The 26,059-nt window shown below is 55.5% G+C and overlaps 1 protein-coding gene and 1 long non-coding RNA gene across 3 annotated transcripts; one reads left to right on the plus strand and one right to left on the minus strand.

Annotated features, from left to right (window-relative positions):
* Window positions 1–1,242: 1,242 nt before the first annotated feature.
* On the minus strand, window positions 1,243–22,090 carry EIF3B (eukaryotic translation initiation factor 3 subunit B). 2 transcript variants are annotated; one of them, XM_028091867.2, is made up of 19 exons: window positions 21,621–22,090; window positions 17,469–17,661; window positions 15,695–15,814; window positions 15,324–15,381; window positions 15,004–15,132; window positions 14,579–14,736; window positions 11,534–11,665; window positions 11,383–11,449; window positions 10,926–10,972; window positions 9,840–10,050; window positions 8,568–8,640; window positions 7,640–7,762; window positions 6,112–6,190; window positions 5,286–5,424; window positions 3,664–3,789; window positions 3,121–3,198; window positions 2,704–2,812; window positions 2,344–2,459; window positions 1,243–1,695 (listed from the first exon to the last, which is right to left on the minus strand). In XM_028091867.2, the coding sequence occupies exons 1-18, from the start codon at window positions 22,048–22,050 to the stop codon at window positions 2,356–2,358; spliced, it is 2,376 nt and encodes a 791-aa protein (XP_027947668.2). In that variant the 5' UTR covers window positions 22,051–22,090; the 3' UTR covers window positions 1,243–1,695; window positions 2,344–2,355. The 2 variants fall into 2 exon arrangements, with proteins under 2 accessions (XP_027947668.2, XP_027947667.2); XM_028091866.2 differs by having other exon boundaries at window positions 1,243–1,734.
* Window positions 22,091–23,052: 962 nt separating this feature from the next.
* LOC114199950 (uncharacterized) lies at window positions 23,053–24,959 on the plus strand. Its single transcript, XR_003607368.2, has 2 exons — window positions 23,053–24,036; window positions 24,260–24,959. It is a non-coding gene; the product is annotated as an uncharacterized LOC114199950 (long non-coding RNA).
* The last annotated feature ends 1,100 nt before the right edge of the window (window positions 24,960–26,059 follow it).

Consider the following 26,059-nt stretch of genomic DNA (forward strand, 5'->3'; position numbering starts at 1 on the left):
ACCGTGAGGCAAAGGGCAACAGAGGAGAGCGCCGCCCACCGTGACGTCCACGGCCCCCTTCCACGAAGCCTCCAGCCTGTGACCCACAGGAAGCTGCCAGAGAGCCCACACGCGGGCAAAAGTCTTCTCTGGAGACAGGACCAGGATGGCAGGTCCACACGGGGCGGGGCGAGGGGGGGCTGCGTCCACCCTGAGACCCCAGCCAGAAGCCAGAGTGCGGGGGCCACCCCAACCCCGGCCGGATCGGTCAGGCCATTCTGCCTGGGCCGGGAAACCCATTTCTCGAGCAGAACAGAACAGAACAAGCACACGTCTTTCAAGAAATTCTTTTATTAACAAATTACATAAAACAATTACAACTAGCAAGTTTAAAACAGTCCAAAGTAAATTTTTTGAAAGCTCTGTTAAAAATCTGTGAAAATGACCCCAAAACCTGGACCTCTTCCTTCTTACCATCAAACATAAAATCCAGGACTTGGCACGCTAAGGTTTAAAGGATGTGAGCGCGAGCAAGAGACAGCGGACCCCATGTGTCGACGGGGAGCTAGGCATGGCGACTGGAACCAGGGATGGAGTGCCAAGTGTGCCTCGCAGCCGGGCTCGGGCTGCAGCAGGCTGCCCGACCACCCCTCCAGCACAGCCCCCGCAGGTCATGGAGCGCCCGGGCCCCGCGGATGACAGCTTATCCTCCAATCCCAGAACATTTCAGGCCCGCGCGTCTGCAGCGTGCCCATCCTGTGCTTCGCTGCTTCCCACACCAGGCGTCGGGCTCCCGGACAGACAGAAGTGTGGCAGCGGACAAGGCACCGATGCGTTGACGCGCAGGCGTTGTAAATAACGGGCTGAGGTCACACGGACTCGTTCGCCCCCTTTTCAGGAGCAAAGGTATTCGGAAAACCACTCGACAGTGGCTCAAGTGGCAGCTCTCACGGACAACGTCAAGTGTGTATGGCTCCGAGCAAAAGTGTAGAGGGGTTTCTCCCAGCAGGTGAAATGAGCGTAAAACACAAAAAAGCTGAAAAGCACCTTCTCTGCACTGACAGGGCTGCTATTTCACTTTACGGAGCTCAGCTGGAAACGCACAACCACACGAGGTTGGAGGCCTCCCTCCTTGCTGCGTCGGCCTCGGGGGCCAGCAGCAGCGGGCGCGCTGAGCCCAGGGCGCCGCCACAGCCGGGGGCAGGGGCACAGGCACCAGCCTCGAGGCAGCTACGTACGTGTAAAGACAGAAGAAAGACAGTGTTTTCGTACAGGTTTGCTTTTATTTCCACGCTCAGCCCGTTGAGAGAAGCCGGCACAACCTGAACGGCGCCAGGACACCACGGGGCGCTGCTTCCCTGCGGTGCCCGGGCCACAGCCAGGCCGGGCCGCGCGCACAGGGCAGGACGAGTCCTCGAGAGGAGGCCGCTCGGCTGTGCACCTCAGGAGGACGGGAGGGGCTGCCACAGTGGCGCACGAGTGTGAGGAACCAGCACCGGTGGCGTGATTTTAAAAACCCCGAACAGGAAAAAACTGAAAGCGGTGCCTTGGATCCTCCCCTGCGGTGGAGACCAGGGGTGAAAGGCACAGTAATGTGTGGAGATGGGGGAGTCCGGGCGCACAGTCTGGAGCCAGACAAAGCACAGGGGAGACTTCAGGCATCGTGCAGGCTTCCTGCAGCAGGATGACCGGGGCCCAGCACGCAACGCAGGGACGCTGCAACGAGGGAGCAGGCATTCACTCTCCGCTCTGCGCCTTGACAACAAAGGGGCGCGTCAGCCACAGCGAGCCCTGAGGGCGCGCCCAGACAAGGGGCCACCGACCACACCATCTCAGAAGGGGACCCCCCGTGTCCGCTTCAACGTGATGCCCGAGACGAGCAGGAGCAGACGGCCCGGGGGAGCAGCCTCCAGCGCGGAGAGCCTCACTGACCAGCTGCCAAGCTCTCCCGCCAGCCGCCCTGGGCACGAGACTCGGGCCTCGCACGCCTCCCCAGGAAGTGCCCTACCTCGCCTGACCAACCGGGTTCTGACGGCTCCTGGCTCTGCCGGGCACACTGAGGCTTTCTCCCAGCCAGACACCCAGAGACGGTCCGCGGCCGGCCTCCTTCCTCCTCCCCAGCCCTGTGTCTTATCCACAACCAGACCCTACTCGCGAGGCGCCCTGCCCTAAGTCCGGGGCTCAAGGCCTTGCCGTTCCCAGAGGAAGAGCCCCAGCTCTGACAGCCAGGGTGTGCATCGGGCCCTCCGCGGCTCCTGCACGAGGGTCCCACTGACCCCGAGGATGTGAACCTGGGAACTTCCTCACTCGAGGGACAACACGACCTGTCAGGGTCCTGCTGGTCCCCATCTGAAAAGGTCTTACCACGGCACTCGGTCACTCCTGATTGCCCAAGGGGATGATCTCCTCAGTGACGAAGAACTCGATGGTCTCCTCCTCCCAATCCTCCACGTTGCTGTCCAGCTCGTCCGTGTCCACGCCTGTGAGCGGGGGAGAAGGGTGACACGGCGCACGCACACACAGCACACGCACACGCGCACCAGCCGGGAGCCCGGCATGAACACAGCAAGATTCCCTGCAGACAACCGGGGGAAACTCTCGGTTCCTCGACAATTTCAGATTCTTTACGGCACCAGACACTTGACTAGAAAACTCACGCGATTGGGTAGTGAAACGTCTCCGCAGACACAGACTCTGAAACACGCGTCTTCAGCTAATAGTTACCTCCTCGCAACTCCAGACGTTCACTCTTCTGCTCCATGTAGAGTTCTTGGGCCATTTTCCGGTATTTTCGGAAATCTTCCATCATGGTGCGTCTTCTCTCCACCAGTTCCTGTGCGTGGAGTCAGGGCAAGTCATGGGGCTGACAGGACCGTGGCCGGCAGGAACGCCCACCGCAGTGGGTGCCGCGAGGACCCCTCTATTCAGAGAGGGTCTCGGGACAGAAATGGAGAAACGTGCTCTCCTCCTTCCCTTCACTGGGACCGACCCCCCACATCTGGATGGCTGGCCACCCGGAGACGTGTGCCAGGGCCCAGCAGTCTGTGCACACAGCGGGGGCATAGCAAGCGTCTGCGGCAGATGCCACCGTCCCCCCGGGCCTGACGCTGGCCCTCTCCTCGATCCCGGGAGCACGCTAACCTTTGAGGCTTTGGATTGGCTCAGACGATCTTTCTGTTCAAAGATCTTAGAATATTTCTTCAGATCCTTTTTAATTTGCTGAAAACAAAAACAAAGACAAACCGCTCAAGATTTCAACGTTCAAAGCATCTTCAAAGTTGTCAACATGCAACGGCCTACTCAGGATCGCGAGCACGTGGCCGCGCACAAGCACGCACCGGGGGCGGCCTGCAGGTTTCAGGGGGGCCACGTCCCGCTACCGCGCACAGCCCACGGACACCCTCTCCCAGTGCCGCCGACCCGGTTTACATCCCCTCCACTCCGTGCAAGCGTCCGAGAAGGGCACAGACACAGCCGGGCATGACCTGCAAACCCACGTTTACGACGCCGGAACTATTCCTTCCCGTGGGGTCCCCGGTGCTCTCGCATCTCATCAAAGGGTGCCCCAAACGTCCCGTTTCCATTCCTCAGGCGAGACCCCCCCGAATGGTGACAGAAAAGGGAAGTCTCTTCTGTCAGTGCCACCAGGGCGTCCACGCTGCCCAGGCCCCGGGAGCCCCAGACCTTTATCTGATCCTGGCTCAGGAGCGTGGGGGGCCGAGGTCTCCACAGCAACTGGCAAAAGCGGTCCTTGTTGTTCTTCTGCAGAAGGCGTCCTTGGAAAGTCCACAGCCAGTAGGCGTTGTCCACCTGCGAGAGGCAGAGGCCCGAGTGCTGCTCACTGCCGCGGCTCCCGGCAGGACGTGGGCTCCTGGGACCTGTACCGCCCCAGGGCCCAGCGGACCAAGCGCTCGTCCCCGTGCTCCGAGAGCCCGCATGTGGCAGCACTGTCGGCACCTAGGAGACCACGGGGGGGGGGGGGGGGGGGGGGGGGGGCGCGGCTGCATGCGGCGGGAGGAACGCGGTCCCTGAGACCGACAGGAGGTGACGTCCAGCGCGGCGCGCAGCTGTGCACCGGCCGGGACGGGCCCCGCAGCACGGGCACTCTACCGGCCTGCACCGGGGAGCCCCGCCAGGACACGGCGGACTGTGTCCGGAGACGCGCTGCCGTGCTCAGGGGCGCCTTTCCCAACGGAGGCGGCACTGGCGCTCTCGCTGCTGCCGGCACTTCGGGAGCCTGTGGCACTTCACACTGGCCCTGAGTCTGGAGGATTTCAGCGCCACACGGCACTCGAACCCGTGCACACGCTCGGGTGTGGTCCACGCACTCATCCCATCCAGACTATTCTCAGGACCCCGCGCTCGGTGACAGAGTCTGAGCTCCTGCACGCTCGTGCTTCGTCACACAGAACCGCCCTGATTTGATGGCTTAAGCTCTGCACGTGTGCACGCGCCGGTTCGAGTCTCAGCACCCCCATCCGGAAGAAAGCCTGACTACACATGAAAGAAAAGCTTGGCTGAGCTCACCAGGAGCCCGGGAGCAGCGCACGAGGGAACTCGCTGCAGACACGCCAGCACACACATGCCACATGGACCGGCTTTGGACACAGTCTCTCACACTTACGGAGCATGGCACTGCTTCAGTTTTTCAACTTACGGACGTTTGAGACTGAAGAAATGTGTGCACACACACACTTTCACATCCTCTCGGGGCGGCCCAGACCCTCGGGTGAGCAGCCCTCTCTGGTGGCTCCGCGTGCCACTCACTCACCCAGCCAACCCGAATGAACCAGGACCACGCGCCAGGCAGCGCCAGAGAAAAGGCCCTGCCCACACGACGCTGAGCTGTCGCAGGAAAAGGAAGAAAGAGAGTGCTAACAGCCCGTGGGGACTTCGTGCCCCTCGAGCACTGGGAAAACACGGAGCAGAGCGGGTGAACGGCGCCCCACACGCGGGCACCATGTTTCCCCCCGCCACGAGCCACAGAGACCAGTGTGGGTGAGTTCTCAACTGTGGGGAGACACTACACAGTCAAAACCTCCCCGGCTCCTGCGCCTGGACTCAGGCTGAGGCCAGCCTAAGACGTGGTCAGACTCAGGAAAGGGAAATCAAGGAACGCCAACTGACTTGTGGAAAAGCTGGCTGGCTCAGGGGTGCCACCGAAGAGCTTTGTGGGGCGGCCGGGCAAGGCAGCGTAAGAGTGACTAACAGTGCCCACCCCACGGAGACCCGGGAGGGGAGAAGGGGACGCCAGGCCCGGCAGAGCCGGGTCGCACACTGCACCCAGCTACACAGGGGCCCCGTACCTTATGGCTCCACCAGGATACAGAGGTGACAACGTAGCGCCCCGTGGGGTCCCACTCCACGTCGGAGGCCATGTAGTGCTCTGCAATGTTCATGACCGTACAGTCCGACGTGTCAACAAAAGCCAAGGCGCCGTTCATACTGGGGAGACAGAGCAGGGTCAGTGCGCACACCCTCCGGGCATCCCACGCCTTGGAGGCTTCAGAGCGGACTCGGGAGCCTTGCCGTTGAGGAGGAAGTGATCTGGAGCCCTCTACCTCCTGAGGCTGCTGGGAATGGAGCCGTGGGGAGTGTGTGCCCCAGATTATCTGAGGCCAACCCTCTGGAAACATAGTTAAGCGCCTCCGATGAAGTCAGGAAAGCGAGCAACTCTAAGTGCGTTCTGCTAACCCACAGGCGGGTGCGGGCTCCTCAGGCTCCCATGCGCAGCTGGGACGGTGGGTGAACACTGCCACACTCGTGGTCACACTGCAGAGGCCGGCTCGCGGCTGTCTGCTCACAGCCTTCCCACAAGAGGACGCGGGTTTCATACCAGGGTCGCTGCCCTGCCAGGAAGCAGTCTTGCTCAATCATGAGGAAATCCCAACACTCATACATCTTCCAGACTGAAAACACTCGCGGGGCACTGCTTTCATCAACCTGGTTTCAACTCAAGTCTGGGCAAGACGGAAACACAATAAATTCCCATCCACTAAAAAAGCAGGGACGGTCCTTTCATGCAAGCACGCTCCATCACGGTGTCGAGGAACCGCTGTGACCCATGGGGCCCGAGCGGCCCACAGAGCGCGGCTCACCATGAGCAGATAGCATCAGGCAGCAGAAACCCACCTCCTCAAGCCAGCCAACACGACGAACTGTCCCTGGGGGCTCCAGAAGATGGTATTTGCCTGCTGCTTATCAAACATTTCTGGAAACAAAGAAAGTGTCTGTTTAAGTCTTTGTCAAGGCACCGAAGGCAGGGTGCAGCCAGGACAGGCGACAGGCTCACGCTGCCCTGTGGGTGAACTTTCTCACACACACCCCACACCAGCCTGCTGCCTGTGAGGACAATTTTGGAAAACCCCTGGGCTGAGTACAGTTTGAATCATGATCTACGCTTCAAGAAAAGAGAGAGAACACATCCTGAAGCTATGTTACCGTTTGTGATAACGCTTCATGTTCAAAACAGTTTACTTCCGGGAAAACTGGACAGAGGAGTCACCGTAAACACACTTGCGGGGTCTCCACACGAGGGCGAGGAACCCACACCCCCACCAAATACAGAGACACGTGACCCAAAAAAGCCCAAAATGCATTCTTCCAGTGACTCAAACACCTTTATCAAACTCCGCGGTCATAAAAACATTTCTCCCACTGCGGGAAAAAAGCCACCGTGTCTCCCCACACAAGGACTGCCTCCATTCGACGAGGTCCCCGCAGGGCCCCCAGAGAGCGGACAGTTACTGCTCAGGCTGCAACCTCGGGTCTCCAGTCAAGGGCACAAAGTGAACCCCAGCCTGACATGGCCCTGCATTGGATCCACAGACGGGGGCCAGGGGAGATAGGGAGATGGGAAAAGGCGGCGTGGCCTGCTGGGCAAGATTCTCAGACCAAGATGAAGGTAGGACAGAAACCGTTACGAGGTCCCTGAACAGCCATGAATGTCTTAGCAGGACCCATGCGGTCAACATTCCAAGTGGGCGACCCAGAGCCTTCAGAACTGGAAGGCACTTCTACACTATTTACAAACCTGCTTTCTAACCAGAAACGGTGCCAACCATTTCCTCTGTCACAGGGAATTCACAGCACAGCTGGGTTTCGTGATGGCCAGCCAGCCGGTCTCCCGCAAACACCGCTGAGCTCCTGGCATTCCCTCAGGACAAGCTCAGCACCCAAGCCTCTGGGTACAGGGACACATGGTCCATGTCCATCACTGCAGTCCCCACACAATGCAGTAAGCAACTGTTCACCCCACGCTGCACAACAAGACCTACGGCACGTTGAGCTCTGTGCTAAGAACCCAGGACGCCCTGGAGGAGCCCGCTGTGGGTGGGGGATCAGGTCACCAAGGGAGGCCAGGGAACGAGGAGGGCCCCTTGCAGACACAGCAGAACACAGCGGGGATGGGGAGCCCCCAGCCCAGAGACGACAGCTGTGGCCGCAAGAGGGAGAGTGCATCCACTCAGAACCCCTCTCTTGAAGGGCCCACAGCCTACACAGCCACCACGGGCAAAGCTGGAGCCACAGGGGCCCTCACAGCTGCCGGACGGGCTGAGCAGCGGCTCCCAGGCAAAGGAACCAGCGGAACATGCATGTGGAGCAACCCTCCAGAGGGCCCTCCCTCCCGTGTGCCCATCAACGGGGTGAGGCTACTTACTAATAAGCTCAATCTTCCCGTTGCTCTTCACATGGTAGAAGGAAACGGATATCCGAGGAGCCTCCCCATGGAGCACGGCAAACTTACTCCCATTTGGCTCCCAGGCAAAGGCTATGATGGTTTCTGCAATCAAGCGAAAGAATAAGCCACTCCTCCATCGTTTAATGAAATAATGCTCCCGATCGAACAACCTTCTTGCACAGCCTTCACTACTCAACCAGAGAAAATGCCCCAAATTAAGTTCATTGAAAAGACCACACAGCGGGCCTAGGATCGAGGGTGTGGGGACTTGGGTGAGACCATCCTGGCCCGGCGGGAACGCCGCGGAAGTGCGCCTGCTGGCTGGCGCCCACCACCGTCCCCAGTGCAGGAGGCTGCGGCCCTCCAGGGGCTAACGGTGCAGGGCGGCCAGGCTGGACCCTCTCTCGCTGTCCTCCGCCTCCACTTTGCCCTCCTCTCCCTTGCACACCAGAACACCCACTACGACACAAAACCCAACCGATGATGCAGGCCCCATGTCCCACCGAGAGGCAGCGGCAGAGCGCCTACATGGTTTTAGGCCCAGAATAAAGCTCTCGTCACCCGAGAACTCGGCTGTCACATGAAAAGCCCTTCTGCTGCCGGTCGCTGCAAGCGTCAGGAAACCCATTCCCCCGTGTCTCTCAGTGGGAAACCACGGGAGCCCTGCTCCTCTGCCGGGCAGGCCGGGCCGGGGTGCGAAGAGGGAGCGGGCGAGCCACACGGCAGCCTGAATCGAGACGCGCGTGCTCGGGCCCGGGAGGCAGACAGCACGCGTGGTCAGGGCCGGGGCCACCTGCGCAGGCGGGGAGCGCAGAGCACCGGGCCGAGCACGCTGCGCACAGGGACCGCCAACCACAAGCGACCACAAGGGACCACAAGAGACCACAAGGGACCACAAGGAACTTGCCTTTCATTTCCACCACGTCGACAGGTACCTGTTTTTCCCTCATTCGGAAAATTTCAAAATTTGTGACCACGCCCTGTTTGGGAGAGAAAACAAGGGGGTGAAATGGTGGAAGCTGAGAGCATGAGAAGATCGTACCTCAAGAACGTAACAGAACGGAAGAGAATGTGCACGCAGTTGGTAAAGACGTGTGAGTGTCTAAGTGATGGACTCAGGCCGGCAGGGTCAAGTCAGCATCCTGCGCCACCAGAGGCATCCCTGGGTGCAGTCTCTGTAGGACAGCAGAGCCCCTCCGGCCCTCCCGCCACACTCCTGCACGGAGGCTCAGGGCCACACGCCGCAGCTCATCCGCCAAACTCCGTAGCACTCTCGAGGCCCAGGAACGGGGAGGGGAGCACCCTGCAGGGATCTTCCAGACACGGGTGTTAAACGGAAACCAGGAGGCTGCACGGTCCCGGACAGCCCGAGGGTGGAAATGACATGTGGGTCCACCCACAGGCGGGAGCATGCGAGCTGGCGCAGCTACCCAGCAGAGCGCAGCTCAGCTCTGACCCGGAACGAGGTGTAGACACCTGCCACAGCTCGGGTGAGCCCTGAAAACGTGCTCAGTCAGGGAAGCCAGCCACCACAGGCCACGCACTGTATCCCTTCATTCGCACCAAGTGTCCCGGACAGACGAAGCTAGAGAGAGGGAGAAGGTGGAGTAGCAGGTGTCGGGAGCCCAGGGGAGTGGGGCGCTGGGGTGCGGGCTTTCCCTTTTTGGGTGATGAAAACACTCTCGAGTTAAGATCGTGGCGAGGGCCGCACAGGTCTGTGCGTGTCCTGAAAAGCCACCAGACCGTGCACTCTGCGAGGGCGTGGACCATGGCATGCGGACTCCGTCTCAGTAGGATCTTTTGTTCAGGGAGCAGGAATACTTCCACGAGAAAGAAAAGATCAGGCAATTTCATAAGATATGAAATGATGCAAACAAACAAAAACAATCTGGGTGCTGGCTCCTCTTTGTGCTTAAACGGGGAGTTAAGAGAAAAACACTTTTGTTTTCACCCTCAGTAAGAAGACAGGCGGGTGGCCTGGACCCGTCCTCGCAACCTTGGGAACGGGTCACCCTGCTCCTCAGCCGGAAGGCGACAAGCGCTTCAGCTAGGACAGGCCAGCTAACCGCCTTCAGTAACCGGTGGGTCTGACGATGACCCACCAATTCAAACAAATAACCCGTTAATACCTGTCAAGCAGGAGGCAGGCGTGGAGCTGGAAGGAGGGCTATCCACTCACCTGGGTCCCTTTGGGGGTCCTATCCACTTTCACACACAAGTAATCCCCATTTTTCTGCCAGTGCAGCTTGCAGTCCACCACGTTGAACAAATTCCTAACCCTGATCTCTTGTCTGGTGGGAAGCTGCATCAGGGTCACCCTGGCCGGGATATCTTTGTCCTCAGGCACCCAAAAGGCTATGATGTTACCCCCGGGAGACCACGAGAAGTCCCTGTAGAATGAAGAGAATACAGTGTCAGCCGACCACTGGCTAGGACGCTGTGGCGAAGGGGGCGCAGCGGAGATCGGGCTCGCCGGCCGGAAACCAGCCCCGCTTCCCTGACAGCTGGTGGCCGCCCGTCTGGCCCCCGCCACCTAGGGCGTCGGCATGCTTGCTCTGCCAGCGAGGGGCGGTGGGGCTCCACACGGCCACAGCCTGGGCTGCGGGACCCAGACGACGCCAGGTGCTCTCTCGGGCGCTGAGGGAAGAGCACAGCTCGGAGGAGCCCGCGGCGGGAGGACAACGGCTCTGCCCCACAGTGACCTCAAGGCCCGGTGCCCTCATGAACCACAAAGACTACCTTTCCTGTGACGGTGATGGAAAACCAGTTCCTGGTATAGCTCGTATCGTGAGCCCCCCTGTGCCCGAGAACTCACCACAGAAGGAGAACCACTCGTGTCCCTGCGTGGCTGGTACCTCTCTGTTGAGACGGCACGTAAGCCAAGTGTGCCTACCCTGGGCCATTCCCCGAGAGCCACCTAAGCCCCCCCCCTTGGTCAGTAGAGTTCACGGAAGCCTCTCACTAAGTGGAGCCCTTCGCCCTCCGCCCCCGTCTTCCCCAAAGAAAGCAGCCCGAGTGTCAGTTCCAAGGCAGGAACAGGACACAAACAGAGCCTGTGGCCTCACGAAGGGTCTACGTGCAGAAGGGAACGTGGGCCGTGAGGCTGGCAGAGTCGCAACAAGAGGCCAGTGGTACCGGGCCGGGGCCTGCTGGGCCACGCTTGTGGCCAGAGCAAGGACCCAGTGTCCTCTCCCACTGAGCAAGATCCAAGCGCTAGAGGAGGGGGCCCAGCTCCTACCGCCCGCCGGGAAGAATGCTCACTTACTTTATGCCGGAGATCTTCAAGCTCTTCTTGTCCAAAAGGCCCATAGACTGCGGAATAAAAAGGGCGACAACGGAGTTAAACCACACCACGGTCTCCATAATACACCCACATTTTCACGAAAAGGAAACCAGCGTTTCTGGAATGAGCCCGGCAAGTAAGCCTAGCAGGGGACACACAGCAAGGAAACAGGTCACCCGCAGCAGCAAAGCACCCATCTCCAAGGCCACTTCTCTTTGCTCCTGTCCTGGACCACTGGCAGGAGCAAAAGCAAATCAGGGGCCGGAACCCAGGGGCAGCAACACGAAAGGGGCAGCCGCGGAGAGGCACACAGAGCTCCCCCCGTTCTGCACACACAACACCGCTCTTCCCTTCCCCTTGCCAACGGGACAAGGGAAGCACCATGCCCCCAGCAGCTCCTGCCGCGTGAGGCCCCCACTGAGGAAACCACGTCACTTACAGGAGTTTCATAGATGCTAAGAGTGTCGAGTGTCATTCTGGCAAAGAATTTACCATCGTGGCTCCACCTGAGAAAGAAGAAAAGTGTCAGGCTCTGTCGTGAGAAGAAAAGGCCCCCGCAAGCTCTCCGCGGGCCACCACAGTTGACTCACTTAAAGATAGGCCAATGGGCTGAGCTTTCACAGTGAAAACCCCTCTTCTTCTGTCCGGTCAGGATGTCCCAGATGATGATGGCTTGAGGGTCATCCTGGGTGTCCATCAGAGGGCTGAATGTCACCAGGTATCTGTCACAGAGGGGACACGGTTGATAATCCGCCCACCATCCCACCCTCCTTCCCCAAGAACCATGCTGCGTGTGGAGGTGAGCACCCGAACCCACCGAGACTCCGCTCCAGACAGCGCCAGGTCCAGGGCGGGGGGTGGGGGGGCTGCCAGAGTAAGCAGTCGAGACTCCTACAGCCAGCACAGCCTCCAAACCCCAGCTCCCGAGAATGCTCGCCCACCAGAACCTGCTCCGACCATGGAGCAGGCCACCTCTGAGGCTCCAGGGCACTTTGAAGGACCCCCCCCCCCCTTAAAAGGTTTCTCCACAAAATCAGGACACTGAAAGATCCAACAAATTCCAAACCGAAGTCTGCATGTGTGCACTCTAGGCTGAGTGGGGTGCAATTCTCCTACTTGATTTTCATCGACATTTAGTTAGGACAAAAAGGGAAAAAGAACAGCCACATGTGTCTCAAAAGCCAGCACACGTCTATCTAGCCCAACCTCTGTGCCTGGGGCTTCTCCCTCTGCCGACTCGGGCTTGTCTATACCCAGGGCCCCCACTCACTTTCCTGACACACGGCCCAGCCTCTCAAAACACGAGGCAGGAGAGGCAGAAACTGAGCCCAGGCCCTGTCCAGGGGCCCCCAGGCCCTTTATCATCCCAGTGCGTTAATTAACAATGAGGGCTGGTGTCACCTCCCCCAAGTCACGAGGTTCCCTCTACAGACTGTCCTGTACACCTGCTAAACAATATCACGCCACCATGCTGAACAACGGAAATAGCCTGATTCGGCGCTTATCTGAAACACAGGCTTTTCTTTTTTTTTTCTTTAAAAGTCTAGGTCTACGTTACTTTTTTTTTTAAGATTTTATTTACTTATTTGATAAACAGAGAGCGCAACAGAGAACACAAGCAGGGGAGAGGGAGAAGCAGGCTTCCCACTGAGCAGAGAGCCCGATGCAGGACTCTATCCCAGGACCCTGGGATCACGACCTGAGCCGAAGGCAGATGCTTAACGACTGAGCCACCCAGGCGCCCCTGAAAAATAAGACTTTTCACACTAATTTGCAGGACAAAGCACGCACTGCTGCCTCACCAAGGGGTTCCTGTGTTAGGCACCTTGCGGAGCACCAGGGACATGATGACTAAGAGGGCCTAGGTGCCATCTGTAAGCAGACAGAGGTCACACACACAAATGACAAGTGCGCATGAGGAAGCACCTGTGGCTGGCCCGTGGGGGCTCCTCCCCACACACTCCACCTGCGCACAGAGCTCAGGAGTCTCCACGCGCACCGGGTTCTAACACACTGCTTCACAAGGAGCAGCTCAAGTGTTCTGTACCAAGCAGATGCCAAGCGCTTGTGAATTCGTGAGTCCTCCAAGAATACACGCCAGAAAAACGACTTTATCAAAACTAAGAAACATCCGTCATGTAGAACTTGCAGTTTACAGAAACACAAGGATGGAAGGAACCAGTTAGGTGATGCCCTGAGGAAGGATCAGACACCCCCCCACCCCCCAGCCCCGTGTTCCTCATAAGCCACCACCAAAGCACCACCCAGCAAGGGCAGGCCGCACAGGGCGACAGGTGGACCACACACATGAGCGCTAGGGCTGGACCGGGTGTGAACAACTAGTCACCAACGATGGAAACTGTGGGACAGAGGGAATCTGAGCGAGCGTGGACATTAGAAGATGCTGAGGGAACTGGTCAGGGCTGCCGAGCAGGAGGAAAGAATCGTGACCACAGAGAATGAACACCTTCACTTGGACCGATGCCTATTTCCTAGAGGAACCTAGCACTTGTAACAAAATGCCCCAAACAGTTGTTGTTGTTTTTTTTTTTTTAAGATTCTATTTATTTATTCGAGAGAGAAAGAGATAGCGAGAGAGAGCAGAGCAGGAGGGAGGGGCAGAGAGAGAAAAACAGGCTCCCCGCTGAGCAGGAAGCCAGATGCGGGGCTCAATCCCAGGACTCCTGAGATCACGACCTGAGCTGAAAGCAGACGCTTAACGGACTGAGCCACTCAGGCGCCCCTGCCCTAAACTGTTTTGAAACAAATACGGCAAAACGAGAAAATTTTAAGCTAGATATTTAGCAGAGAGATGTTACTAAAGTCCTCTCAAGTTTTCCTGGTGTTAGAAAAACTTTATACCAAAAAAGTCAAAAGCAGAGCAGGTGCAGGAGAGCCGCGTCTCAGGAGCCCGGGAACAGGAGGGGCTGTCAGGACCCACGATGAAGTAAGACCACGTGGTAGGAGGCCGAACTCTTCTGGACACAGGAGGGGATACGATAAGGACAGCTTGGGGACAGCCCTGAGCAGGGGGCACAAAGAGCGGTGCGGGAGGGCGTGCAGGGCACCGAGGCCGCGCGGACAGGAAGCCCCTGCCTGGCCCCGGCAGTGCTCCTTCCAGTTCCTGGTACTGCACCTGCTCCCCAAACCTCTGCCGCCTCATGTGTGAGGAAGTGCCAGTCACAACGAAATGAGAGGCACAGGACACAAGCATGCCCTAGCCCTGGAACTGAGGAGACGGAAGTTTTATAAAACCATTACTGGACCGAGGGAAATGTGGGAACCGGATGGTACTTAAGATGTAGCAGATGGGCGCTAGATCTCCTGCAGTCAGGGCGGCACCACGGACAAGGGAAGGGCTTTCCCTGCCCCTAGAAATGCACACAGGCAGACAGAGACACAAAGCTTCCACTCACTCCCAATGGCTTAAGACAAAGTCACGTGTGTCTGTGCAGACAATAAAGCAAGCCCCAGATAGTGCTAAGCGGGGCACGTCGGTAAAGAGTACACACGAGCTCCTTCTACGCCTCCTGTGAAACTTCCGTTAGTTTGAAATTACTGCAAAATCGTACAATGACGCGCAGAGGCCAGCACGAAGTGAGAACAGACTCCACCTGCCTCTCCTCACCGCTTACCTCTCACAAGGTGAGAAGTCAATGAGCTGAACCCCCTGATGGCTGAATCTCTGGATTTGTTTGAATTTCTCTCCGCCCCAAAGAGCAATGCCTCGCTGATGGAACGTGGCCAAGTAGGTGCCCTTGGGAGACCAGCGCACATACGTCTCCGTCCATCTCTGCGGGAAAAGTCAGACCAGTGTTAACATGACCACAGGACACCAGCACAAAGACCCCTCCTTCTGTAAGGAATCGACTCCTCTGACTCTTAACTGAAAAACACAAGAAGCCTCCTCACGTCTAATGGCTTGTTTCAAAGCTAGAAGAATGAAGAATATTGTTCTCAGGGATGCAGTCTGGAAGAACATGACGCTCCACCTGCTCGGGTACCCAGTCCCCCTGGCATGGAGAGAGAGAGGAATCCCCAAGTGGCAGCAAATACCTACCGCCCTCTCTTCGATAGAAACAGGATCCTTCACGTCGTTCCAGAATATGGAAGTACGGTCTCCGCTCTCAAAAATGACACTGTACTGATCTCTGCATTCTGCCTCTTCGAGCCAGTAACGTAAATTTCCCTGAAAAAAGAACCAAAGGCAAGGGATAGAGTCTGTCTCATCAACTTTCATCCAAGAAGCCGTATTCCTGCCTTGTGCCCCTGGAGGTCTGGCCGACTCAGGCCGGCGGCAGCGACTCCTGAGGAGCTCAGCCCCGCAAGCCACAGGGCTGGCCAGCCTTCCCGGTCCTCGTACAGGTCCCGCCCACGTACCAAGTCCTTGAAAGGCTGTTTCTCTGGGATATCCCACTCATCACTGATGGTCATATACCTGGAAGAAAAGAAGGAACCGATTAGCAACACGCAGCACAACTACAAAGGGGGCAGCGACACTGGGGGCTCTCGGCCACAGGCAATGTGGTGCCACCCCTGTCCCCTTGGGGTGGGGTGGAGACAGGGGAGGGAATAGTGAGTGAGGGGTGCTCCTGGCCAGGAGTGTCAGGGGCTGGGATGGGAAATAGTCCCGCGGCGGCAGCGTTCCTGGAGAACAGAGCTCCCCGGAAGGGCCACCAACACGGCCCCCCAGAAGTGGGGAGCCTCTCCTGCCTGGTGAAGGCCCAGGCTCTCACCCAGCTGGAACTTACTTGTCGAAGTCTGTGAAGAGGTTGACCCTGAACGTGTGCTGCTTGTCCAGCTTGTAGCCATCAGCATTCTTCACGGCGTCCAAGGCGTGGGCAGGAGAAGCGTATTCTAGGAACGTGTAGCTGAATCGAGACAGAGCGCAAGTGCAGACTGTAAGACCAGGCGGGCTGTGCTCAGCACACCAAGACCCGTCCATGTGACTTGTAAGCACCATCAAGGCCGGTAACCTATCTAACTGCCACGTCCCCCGGAGTCAAGTCACTGGCAGAGTGGTTCCTTAAACACATACGAAATCCTGAACAGAAGATCCAAAGTCCCTAATGCCACAATCACAAATCAGACAACAGTTAACTAATTAAAATGTTTACTATCTTGACCGTGGTACTGGTTTCACAGATATATACGTGTCAAAACTTATGAGACTATACACTTTAAGACTATACAAGCGTATTGCATGGCAACTTCCAAATGAAGCTATTAGAAAATCTGAGAACATGCATAGTCTGATACTGTGTATTAAAAGCAAAATTTTAAGGGCACCTGGGTGGTGCAGTCAGCTAAGCGTCAGACTCCTGGTTTCAGCTCAGGTCATGATCTCAGGGTCGTGGGATCCATGCAGTCAGCATGGAGTCTGCTTGGGACTCTTTCTCCCTTCTCCCTCTGCCCCTCCCCCACAAATAAATCTTTTATAAAAAGCAAAATCATAAAGGTTTTCAGAGGATGTTTCGTTATAACAAAACATACAACACAAGCAACTGCTGGTCAGAAAGAGGTTATCCTTCCACCTGAGTTCTAAGAAAATGCAAGGAGCATAACCGGCATTTGGCAGTTTTTTTAAAAAACGATTTCTTAAAAGCTATCATAGGTAGTTTCAAAATCTGAAATTAAAAAAGTGTAAATGTTATCATCTTCTCATTCCAGTCCCGTAAAAGACAAGCTGCCTGTACTCTCTGAGACCAGTATGACATGGAATTCTAACAGAGAAAAGTCCACAAGCTTGCGGAGCAGCAGAATTTTGTGTTCTGTTGGTCGAGTGGAAACAGTTACAACCACCCGAGCACAATCTGGTGCTGTCTCGTGGGACTGCAGATGGGCATCTTAGGCAAGCCAGTTCCACTCCGAAGTATGTAACAAGTAAAGGCCCACACCTGTCCTAAAGGTGTAGGAGGGGTGCAAGACTGCTCCTGTGAGACGCCAAAGGTCAGCTCCTAGAATAGCCGCGAGACAGGACAGCACAGCACAGCAGAAAATGAAGGAACCAGAGTCACATTTACAACACACAAAACCTTGCACTGAATTTAAAAAGCAAATTCTAGGATGCTATCTCACGCTACCGTTTTTGACAGATGCGCTACTTTAGGTAACAGTAGGGAAAAGCTGCTAATTAGGCAGTGACACAGCTTTCACATCGACTCTAAGAAGTATCCCCACTTCAGAGGGGGGAAATGAAAAGCTCATTTTAGAATCAGTAAAATACCGCACGTAAAATTTTCCTGAAATTTTGCCACCTTTCAATCTGCTGGTACCTTTTTATCCAGGATGTCTCCTGTGTCAATTATGGCTCTGATGGCAGAAGACTTAAATACCAAGTTCTGATTTCTTAAGAATTCAGCAGCCCACCCACAACACCCAAATTCAAGAACCACCGGATCTCCTGCTGCCCGTCTGGAGCCCTCAGCTGAGGGCGGGGCATCAACAAAGAGCAGAACCGCCAGGTGAGGCGGGCACCGTGTGCGTCCGCGGGGGTTCCGGCGCCACCCGACCGCCGCTACTCACCCTTTAGTCTTTCCATCCTCCTCCGGGTAAAAGTCATTTGTGATTTTCCCAAACTTGGAAAAGATCTTATGGATGACGTTTTTGAGCTTCTCCAGGCGGTCGGGCCCCACCTGAGGGACGTTGTCGACCACGATCACGGAGTCGATCCCGTCGGCCTCCTGGGGCCGGTCCTTAAGAATGTCCCCCAGCAGTTCTATATGGGTGGGAGATTGGACAAATGACTTTTTTGGGGCCAAGCAAAACACTGATACATTAGTTTAGCACGTTGGACAAATTTCCAAGAAGTAAAAAATGAATAAACGCTTTCACTGTGAACAAAAGAAATCAAGGCCCTGAATTGAATCAAAACTTAAACTTTTAAAAGTTAGGAAGATTTTAACTCTTAATGCTCCCTTTGTCCATCAATATCTCCATTCATTCCTGAAAATAATGCAAGATCTTAAATGAATTTTTTTTTTTAAAGACTTTAATGCCAACAAAGAGGACGGGGCCTTTCTCCAGGAAAGCAGGGCAGCAACCACCTGTGCTGAGCCTTCTCTGACCCACCCTGGATCAAACCCACCAGCAGGCACTTTCTCCCCATTCAGGTTAAGACAAAACAGACAGCTCGAACCCAACAGGACCCAACACTACGTACAAGAGCCTTGTAAGCGAGGAGATTAGAGAATTCACAAGCTCCTGACAGCAATGCCCTTACTACCGACAGTGTCCTGATTCCACGAAACGCCTCACAGGGTGCTTAGAAGGCACCAGCCATTCGGACTGTAAATCCACAAATGCTTAGGAGTGTGCTTGGGACACTAAGTAAACAGTATGTGTTAACCGTTATTTTCATAACTACACTCAAAAACTGAAAATGTAAAAACAAAACTGAAAATTATGTTCACGTCACCTACTTTAAAAATTAAGATAAAACCCAAATCTTAACATCTTAGGTTTGCTTCATTTCCGTGAGACCATTGGCTGGATGAAAGAGAAGGACGGGGTGGGAGGAGCAGGAAAAGCAGCATGTGGGGCACGGACCGCAGGTGTGGGAGGGGCAGGGGCGCAGTCTGTCCAGGAGATGCAATGCCACCTGGGCGCTCGCCCACCGCAGTCTTGCCTGCGGCCTGCTGCTGGCCTCGAGGCCTTCGCACCGTGAGGCTCCACCACCAATAAACTGCCTGACCCGCTGCTGGAGATGGACATTCGCCGGTCAAATGGAGGATCAGAGATCTTTTTAATATCGATGCTGCACAAACCCTCAACCCAGTCAGCTGGTCTAGAAAGCTATAAAGTTGCAAAGCACTGACTACATGAGGAGCTAAAACAGATGAAAGCACAAGGTCAGATGAATCTACAGCAGGACATACAGCCCAAAGGAGAGTCTGAGGTAACTCTGAAACAGCTAAGGAATGGTGGTGGCTTTTACTTGTGTACTACGTGTCCTGGAACCTAATTATTACTCCAAGCTTTGAATTCTACTCTTAAGAATTTCAACATGCTAAACAGGATACATGTCCGAAAACATCCCTTGCTGCATTTCATCCCCACAAGACGAATTCTCTCCACTTCTGCACTAGAAATTTTCCGTAGTAAAAAGTTAAAAAGGTCTTTCAAAAAGGAAAAGTCTTTTAATTTCAAGAAGCAAGCCCTGTTACAAACTCTTTAATTAATTTCAATACTTTCATAAATGATATTAAAAACATTACTTTAAAAAAATTACCTCTTAAACTTCAAAGAGGTTAAAATTGAGAGCAAGCAAAGAGAAAAAAGAAGGAAAGAGGCCAACCAGACTCACAGCAATGGGAGACACCTTCAACCAGTGAGGCTGGAGTCAGCTCCATGGGTTGTTTTTAAAGCACACTTACCATACAATTAAATGGCCTGTTTAGCCTGATCTGAATTTACAAGGTTTACAATAAAAAGCTCAGCTTTTATACAAACAGTGGACTCCTTCCCACAATCTTTAAGTGTCTATAGTTTATAAGAACGTGCCCATATACGGTAAGTGAATAAACACAGCAACTGCACAATGAAGAGACATTTCCTTCATCATCACCAGCCCACGCGTCTGGTCACTCTTGCCGAATTGATTCCCAACCTGGCTCCAGGAGAAACAGGAAAAAGCAATTCTCAAAACTAAATACCAAATGTAAAGATAAATAATATTTGACAGGCCCCGAAAGAAACCATCCCGAATTAAGAACTTCGTCATGGGGGCGCCTGGGTGGCTCAGTTGATTAAGCATCTGCCTTCAGCTCAGGTTGTGATCTCAGGGTCCTGGGACAGGGTCCTGGGACTGAGTCCCATGTCGAGCTCCCTGTTCAGCAGGGTTTGGAGGTGGGAGGGAGGGGGTCTGCTTCTCCCTCTCCTCACCTACTCGCTCTCTCAAATACACACAAACAGACCCAACTTTGTCATGCACTTGTCTGGCTGAGCATCAAAGACAGCTGAAAATTTAAATGGATGACCCATGACCACGGGAACAAGGCAACGGGGCAACAGTCTAACATCTCAGAATCAGGAGTCCGGACGAACACGCTGGAGCTGCGGTTACCTCCAGGGGACTCATGAGACCCCATCTGCTTTCACACCACCCATACCTTCGGCCATCTCTCTGACCCCGCAGGCCAGTTCTTCTCATTAAACACAAAATGTACTTGGCCTACTGACCACAACCAGATGGCCTCAAAAACACTGGCGATGTGCTCAGTTTTGGATCCCCAGGACCAGGGGCCTTTTGGGGCACTCTGGCAAAAAGTTAACAGGATCACAAGGGCCCCCAAAGGCCCTCCCGGCAGTCACTTGGCCTGGCTGGCTTGTGCCCACATCAGCATCCTGTCACACAGCCCAGTTAATAATCTTGTGCTCAAACGACTGCTTTTTAAAAAAACAACTGCAGACTAAACACTCAGGGGCTTAAAATGGACTTTCAACCCAAAACTTAGATTTTAAAATATAAGAAAAATTGGTGCAGTAAAAATGAATGCTATCAGGGCAAGAGAGAGTGGTGCGGGTCCCAGTGACACTGCCTCCTTGTAAATTCTCCGCCACCTACCCCACCACGGGGAACAGGTTTTCTTGCAGGTAGGGAACCCCAGCTGGACCAGCAGCCCAAGTGTTCCCGAGATGTGCAGCCTTTCCTGCTGCTCATGCCATCGTGTCACCAGACGGTCTCTTATGAAATAGACCGTAAGGATAGTGACAATAACAGCTAGCTCTTTATTATTACGCCTAAAAGTAGACGATGCTGGTAGTTCCCTATGTTTTTTTTACTTGAGATTCTTTGATTCTAACTCAGTGTGATCAGACGCAATACTCAACAAAAAAAAAAAACCGTATCTTCATGTGACATCTTATTTTCTTGGTGTAGCCTGAGCTGCTTCACAGATGGCTTATCTTTCTATTTTACTATGATGTAGAGGAATCCACTGATGTCCTCACAGCGCGAAGAGTTCAAACGGCTAAAAACATAAAGGAACAAAAACAAATGAGCTTGGCCACCTACAGAAGTCGTTAGGAGACAAGCTCTCAGGGCAAAAGCAGACATAACACCTGTAAACTGAATCAAGGTAAAAAGGAAAGCAAAGCAACACTAAATTCTGAAAAGATCATCTGCCAACAGGAGGACAGTGGTCCACGTAGGGACTTAGAACCAAACAGGAATGTGGCGGTAGGCTCAGCAGTCCTGCGAAGGAACTCTCTGGAGGCAGAAGCTCCCATGCAGCAGGGGCAGAGGAACCCAACTCTGCCACAACCTGTTCTAAGGGACAGCACGCATCAACCCCAAAAAGTGTCCTCACGAAGTTGGTCCCAGGCCTCTGACAGGTGTGGCTCGTCACTCGGGGCACCCGGGCCTGCAGACAAGGAACTGTCACCCGAGAGAGTGCGGCACGTGGAGCGTCCCGCTTTGCTCGACCTTAACTGCCACACACGGCCGAGGCTCCGGCTTGCGCGCTGCCGCCCATCACCACCCTCCAAGTTCCTGGCTCCAGGGCACACGGGAGGCTCCCAAGTTGTCCCCAAGGTGCCCGCCCTCCCCCGCCTTATTTCGGAGAGACAAAACAGGAAAGGAGACCCAAACGCCGCCAGAAGGCCGTCCCCACGCGCCGGACGACAGGTGCAGCGCGGGGACGGCCCTGCCGCCCACCCACCCCCGCGCCGCCTCACCTTCCTCGCTCACGTCGTCCACGAAGTCCTCGGGGTCGCTGAAGGAGGGCTCGTCGGCGCCGCCATCCTCCCCGCCCGCCCCCTCGGACCGGGCCTCGGCCCCCGCGTCCCCGGCCTGTTCCGCCGGGGCTTCACCCGCGGCCGGGGCGGGGGGCTCCTCAGACGGCGGCGGCAAGGACGAGCCGGGGGCCAAGGCCGCCCTCTCCTCCCCGTCGGCCGCGGGTTCGGCCGGCTTGGCCAGCACGTCGGGCTCCCGCCCGGCCTCCGCGTCTTCGCCGCCCGCCGCCTCCTGCGCGCCGGGCCCCGCGGGCCGCGGCGGCTCCTCCCCCGGCGGCGGCTCAGCGGCCGCCTGCTGCTGCTGCTGCTGCTGCTGCTGCTGCCCGGTGGGCTCGGCCGCCTCGGGCGCCGCCACGTTCTCCGCGTCCTGCATGGGGCCGCCGCCGCCGCCTCGCCCGGCCTCGCCGCGCTTCCGACTCTCCCAGGCCGCACCGCGCGGCGCCTGCCGCCGGGCCATGTGCGTGCGGCGGGCCGATCCACGGGGCTCGGGGAGGGGGGGCGCCCACGCCCTGATGCTCGCAGCGCGCCCGGAGGGACCCCGGGGGCGCAAGCGTGTGCACCGGGGACCACGGAAGCGCGCCCATCACACGCGCGCGCTCGAAGCCCCGCACCACACTTGCAGGGCTCAATCCACAGACTCACGGGGAGCCGCGGGTGCCCCCGTCCGTGCGGCCGGGTGGTTCCGTCCAACATGGCAGCCACTCCCTGCCTTTTCCCGGCGGGCGCTGCGTCGCGGGGCAAACCACTGGTGACGCCGAGGGAGGGGCGAGCGACCGGCTTAGTAACCGAGATTGCACGACCACAGAGCTCTACAGTACACCCGAGAACAAGCTCCGAGCTCATCGAGTGCCCTTGGTTGTGAGATCTCAGCCTTTCACCAGGCAGGTATTTCCGTTCACAGGGGTAAGTTCCCCCTCTCCGTGTGGGTTTTTAGACTCGTCTACTGACTGGGCAAAAGAATGGACGATTCCAAAATAGAAAAGGAACTCCCGGCGGCCCAGAGATGGCCGGCACTGCTGGAGAGACGCCTGTCCGGCGCCACACCAAAATGAAGGCGAGTTGCTTGAATCACTTACGCCCGAGCCCACGACGGCGGCGGCGGCAATGCCGCCTTCCCCCATTCCGACGGGCACCGTGGTTCAGCCCGCGGAGGCCTCCGCCCTCAGACGCGCGAGCGCGCGGGGGTGGGGGGGGGTGGGGGTCGCGTGGGTGGGCGGGGCCTGCCGCCGCGGGGTGGGGCCTGCTGCCGAGGGGCGGGCCCAGAGCGGGCAGGTGCGGTGGGGGCGCGTCAGGAGCGGGTGGGCTGCAGTGGGAAGGAGTCCGGTGGGGGTCGGTGTGTGCCGGGGCCCGAGGCTCAGGGTGGGGACGCGGGACGTCCTGAGGCGTGCGGGGGGTAGGACCGCACAGCCGCGCCGGTGTGCTCCGGACGCCTCCACTGCGCACGGAAAAGCAGCCAGAGCTACATTTAACGTCCGATGTATTTTCCCCTCAGTCGAAACAACGCGGGGGCTTATTTTAAACAGAACGTTCTCGACTTGCCTGACCCAGGGTTTGAAGCCTCGCCGTCCTGCTTCCAGCTCTGTGGCCTCCCTGCCTCAGTTTCCCCGTCTGTGCGGGCAGACCGGTTTCCCCTGGAGGTCAGAGTGGGCCTAATTTCTAGTTGCATCCGCAGTTTTCATCCGTCACTGGGTTCTGCCAGCTCTTCTCTTGTAGAAAGCGCTGAAGATGACAGATCCACCAACAGGAAGCAGATATTCACAGAAAAGCTTGGAAACGGCTGACCTCAGTTGGGCAGCTTATGTATGTCTTGGGGAAGGCTTTTGGGGCATGCATGTGCAGCGCGGAGCCCCTGACTGCTCGTCACTGATTCCCCGAGAGGGGCGTTGTCATGGTTTTTATTAATTTTTTTCTCTCTCTATATATATATATTTAAAGATTTTATTTACTTATTTGAGAGAGAGAGCATAAGCAGGGGGGAGGGACAGAGAGAGAAGCAGACTCCCCGCTGAGCAGGGAGCTGGATGCGGGACTCAATCCAGGACCCTGAGATCATGACCTGAGTGGAAGGCAGGTGCTTAACCGACTGAGCCACCCAGGTGCCCCTTAATATATGTATATATGTATATATATTTAAAATTTATTTATGTACAAAATCTTTATGCCCAACGTGGGTCTTGAACTCACAACCCCGAGATCAAGAGTCCCACGTTCTTCATACAGAGCCAGCCCAGAGCCCCCTTTAACACAGGTGACGTGAATGTGCCCCCAATGCAAAACAACCTCTGTGTGTTTTCAGAAGACATGTCTTCGTGTTGGAGAGAGTGCCCGCAGACCGTCAGCTGTCCCACCACCCCCAAAGGTCTGAGACGCGCCGCAGTAGCAGTTCTGAGTGTGTGAGGGGCCCAAGTGGGGGGTGCTCCATTGAGGGTATGGGGGTGAGCAAGGAATGCACGATTCTTGCCATCTTAGAATTACAGTGTTAAGAGAGACAATGTTCAGGAATGGAAGCATCCCAGAAGTGGGCGTCCATGTTCATCTGTGATGGGTTCATCAATTCCAAGCCAGACCCTGCTCCCCTACAGGGCAAGTGCACTTAATCACTCTACGGAATAGGATGGCGCAGAGTGACGCTATGTCCCCTCCAAATCTACGTCCTAAAAATGGTAGATCTCCGCCTGGAACGCAGTGTCTTCTCTGAGCTCACTGGCTCTGAAAGAAGCTAACTACCGCGTGTCCTGAGGATACTCAAGCAGAATGTGGCAGGGCCCTGGGTCGGGAGCAACGGAACTCCCCAGCTGACATCGGCACCGGGTTGTCAGACAGGAGAAATAGCGGTGGGACCCGCAGCCTCTGCCCATGTCCCGAGAGGCCTCCGGAGAAATCAGACCTGCTCACACCTTGACCTTGGACGTCCAGGCTGCAGAACTGTGAGACCCGCTCAGTGGTATTCTGTTATGGCTGCCCCTAGCAGACTATCACGACAGGGAAATATGTACGGTGCCCAGAGAAGGACCTAGGAGGAGACCCATGAACTGAAAACAGGCTCTGAGAAGGTAGTAGCGTTGGAGATGCCGATCAAAGAAAAGTGATCACTGCAGAGTCGTGGCGGTAGGTTTGTAACTGTTTCCTGAGAAGTTCTTTCAACTTTTCAAATGTTTGCACATTTTATAGTAAATTGTTGGGGAGGGGGGAAGGACTGAGAAGCCAGCTTCAAGAGTACCCCCCCCACACACACCCGGGACCATGTGAGCTTCTAAGAATAAAAAATCGTGTATAATCTCAGGTGAATATTGCTGAGGATCGTGTCATGACTCTGAAAATAAACCAAAGACTCAAGCAAAAAGTAATTAGTCTTGCCTTTCATATTTTACCTTATACTTCAAGGTAAAATAGTTGGTTCTATCAAGAAGAATTTTAGCTAATAAATGCAAAAGGATCAGGAAAATTAACGAAGTGAACTTTCATGACCCTTATAAAATAACAGTGGGAGAGACGAGGGTCGGAATCTCACATACGTTTGAAGGCTGTGATTCTCCCTCTACACACTACTTTAGTTGTACCCCACACAATTACGTGGTGCTTTCTGTTGAGAATGGTGTTTCTAATTTCCGTGATGATTTCTTCTCGGACCCACGGTTTACTTGGAAATGTGTCCTTGATTTCCAAAAATGTGAGGATTTTCCAGGTATGTTTCCAAAATTAGTTTCTTGTGTGATGATGGGGTGGCCAGAGAACATACTTTGTAGGATTTCAGTCCTTTTTAAAATTTGAGATTTGCTTTATGTCCGTAGCATGGCCCACCTTGGTGAAGGTTCCCCGTACACTTGGAAAAGGTACCGCTGCTGCTGGATAGAGTGTTCTGTGGCAGGTCAAGTGGGTGGGCTGCGGTGTTCAAATATTCGAAAACCTTTCTGATTTTGTGTGTGCTGGTTCTACCATTGCTCAGAGAGAGATGTCGGAATCTCCACTTCTGGTGATGGATTTGTCTATTTCCCCTTTGTCTTGTCCCATGTCTTCTTTACGGGCTGTCGTGTTCTGGAGCAGACACACGATGAGGGTTGATTAGCCTTTTTGATGAACTGACCCCCTTTACCATTTTAAATATTCCTTTTTCTTCCCATAACATGTCCTGTTCTAGAGTCTGTTGTGTGTGATGCGAATCGAGCTAACTTCCAGCTTGCTTTTGATCAGTGTTTGCACAGTGTCTTGGATTCAGTTGTGTCCCCTAAAAAGACATGCTCCAGTCCCAGCCTCCAGGACCCGTGGATGTGACCTTATAGGAAATAGGGTCTTCACAGATGTTGTCAAGTTGAGTGAGGTCACACTGGATTGAGCAAGCCCTAATCCAATGACCGGTGTCCTCATGAGATGGAAAAAACTTG

The sequence above is a fragment of the Eumetopias jubatus genome, unplaced genomic scaffold (genome assembly GCF_037043125.1).
Source record: "Eumetopias jubatus isolate StellerSeaLion01/CBP00866 unplaced genomic scaffold, mEumJub1_p1.0 scaffold_12, whole genome shotgun sequence".
In the NCBI taxonomy this organism is placed as follows: Eukaryota; Metazoa; Chordata; class Mammalia; order Carnivora; family Otariidae; genus Eumetopias; species Eumetopias jubatus.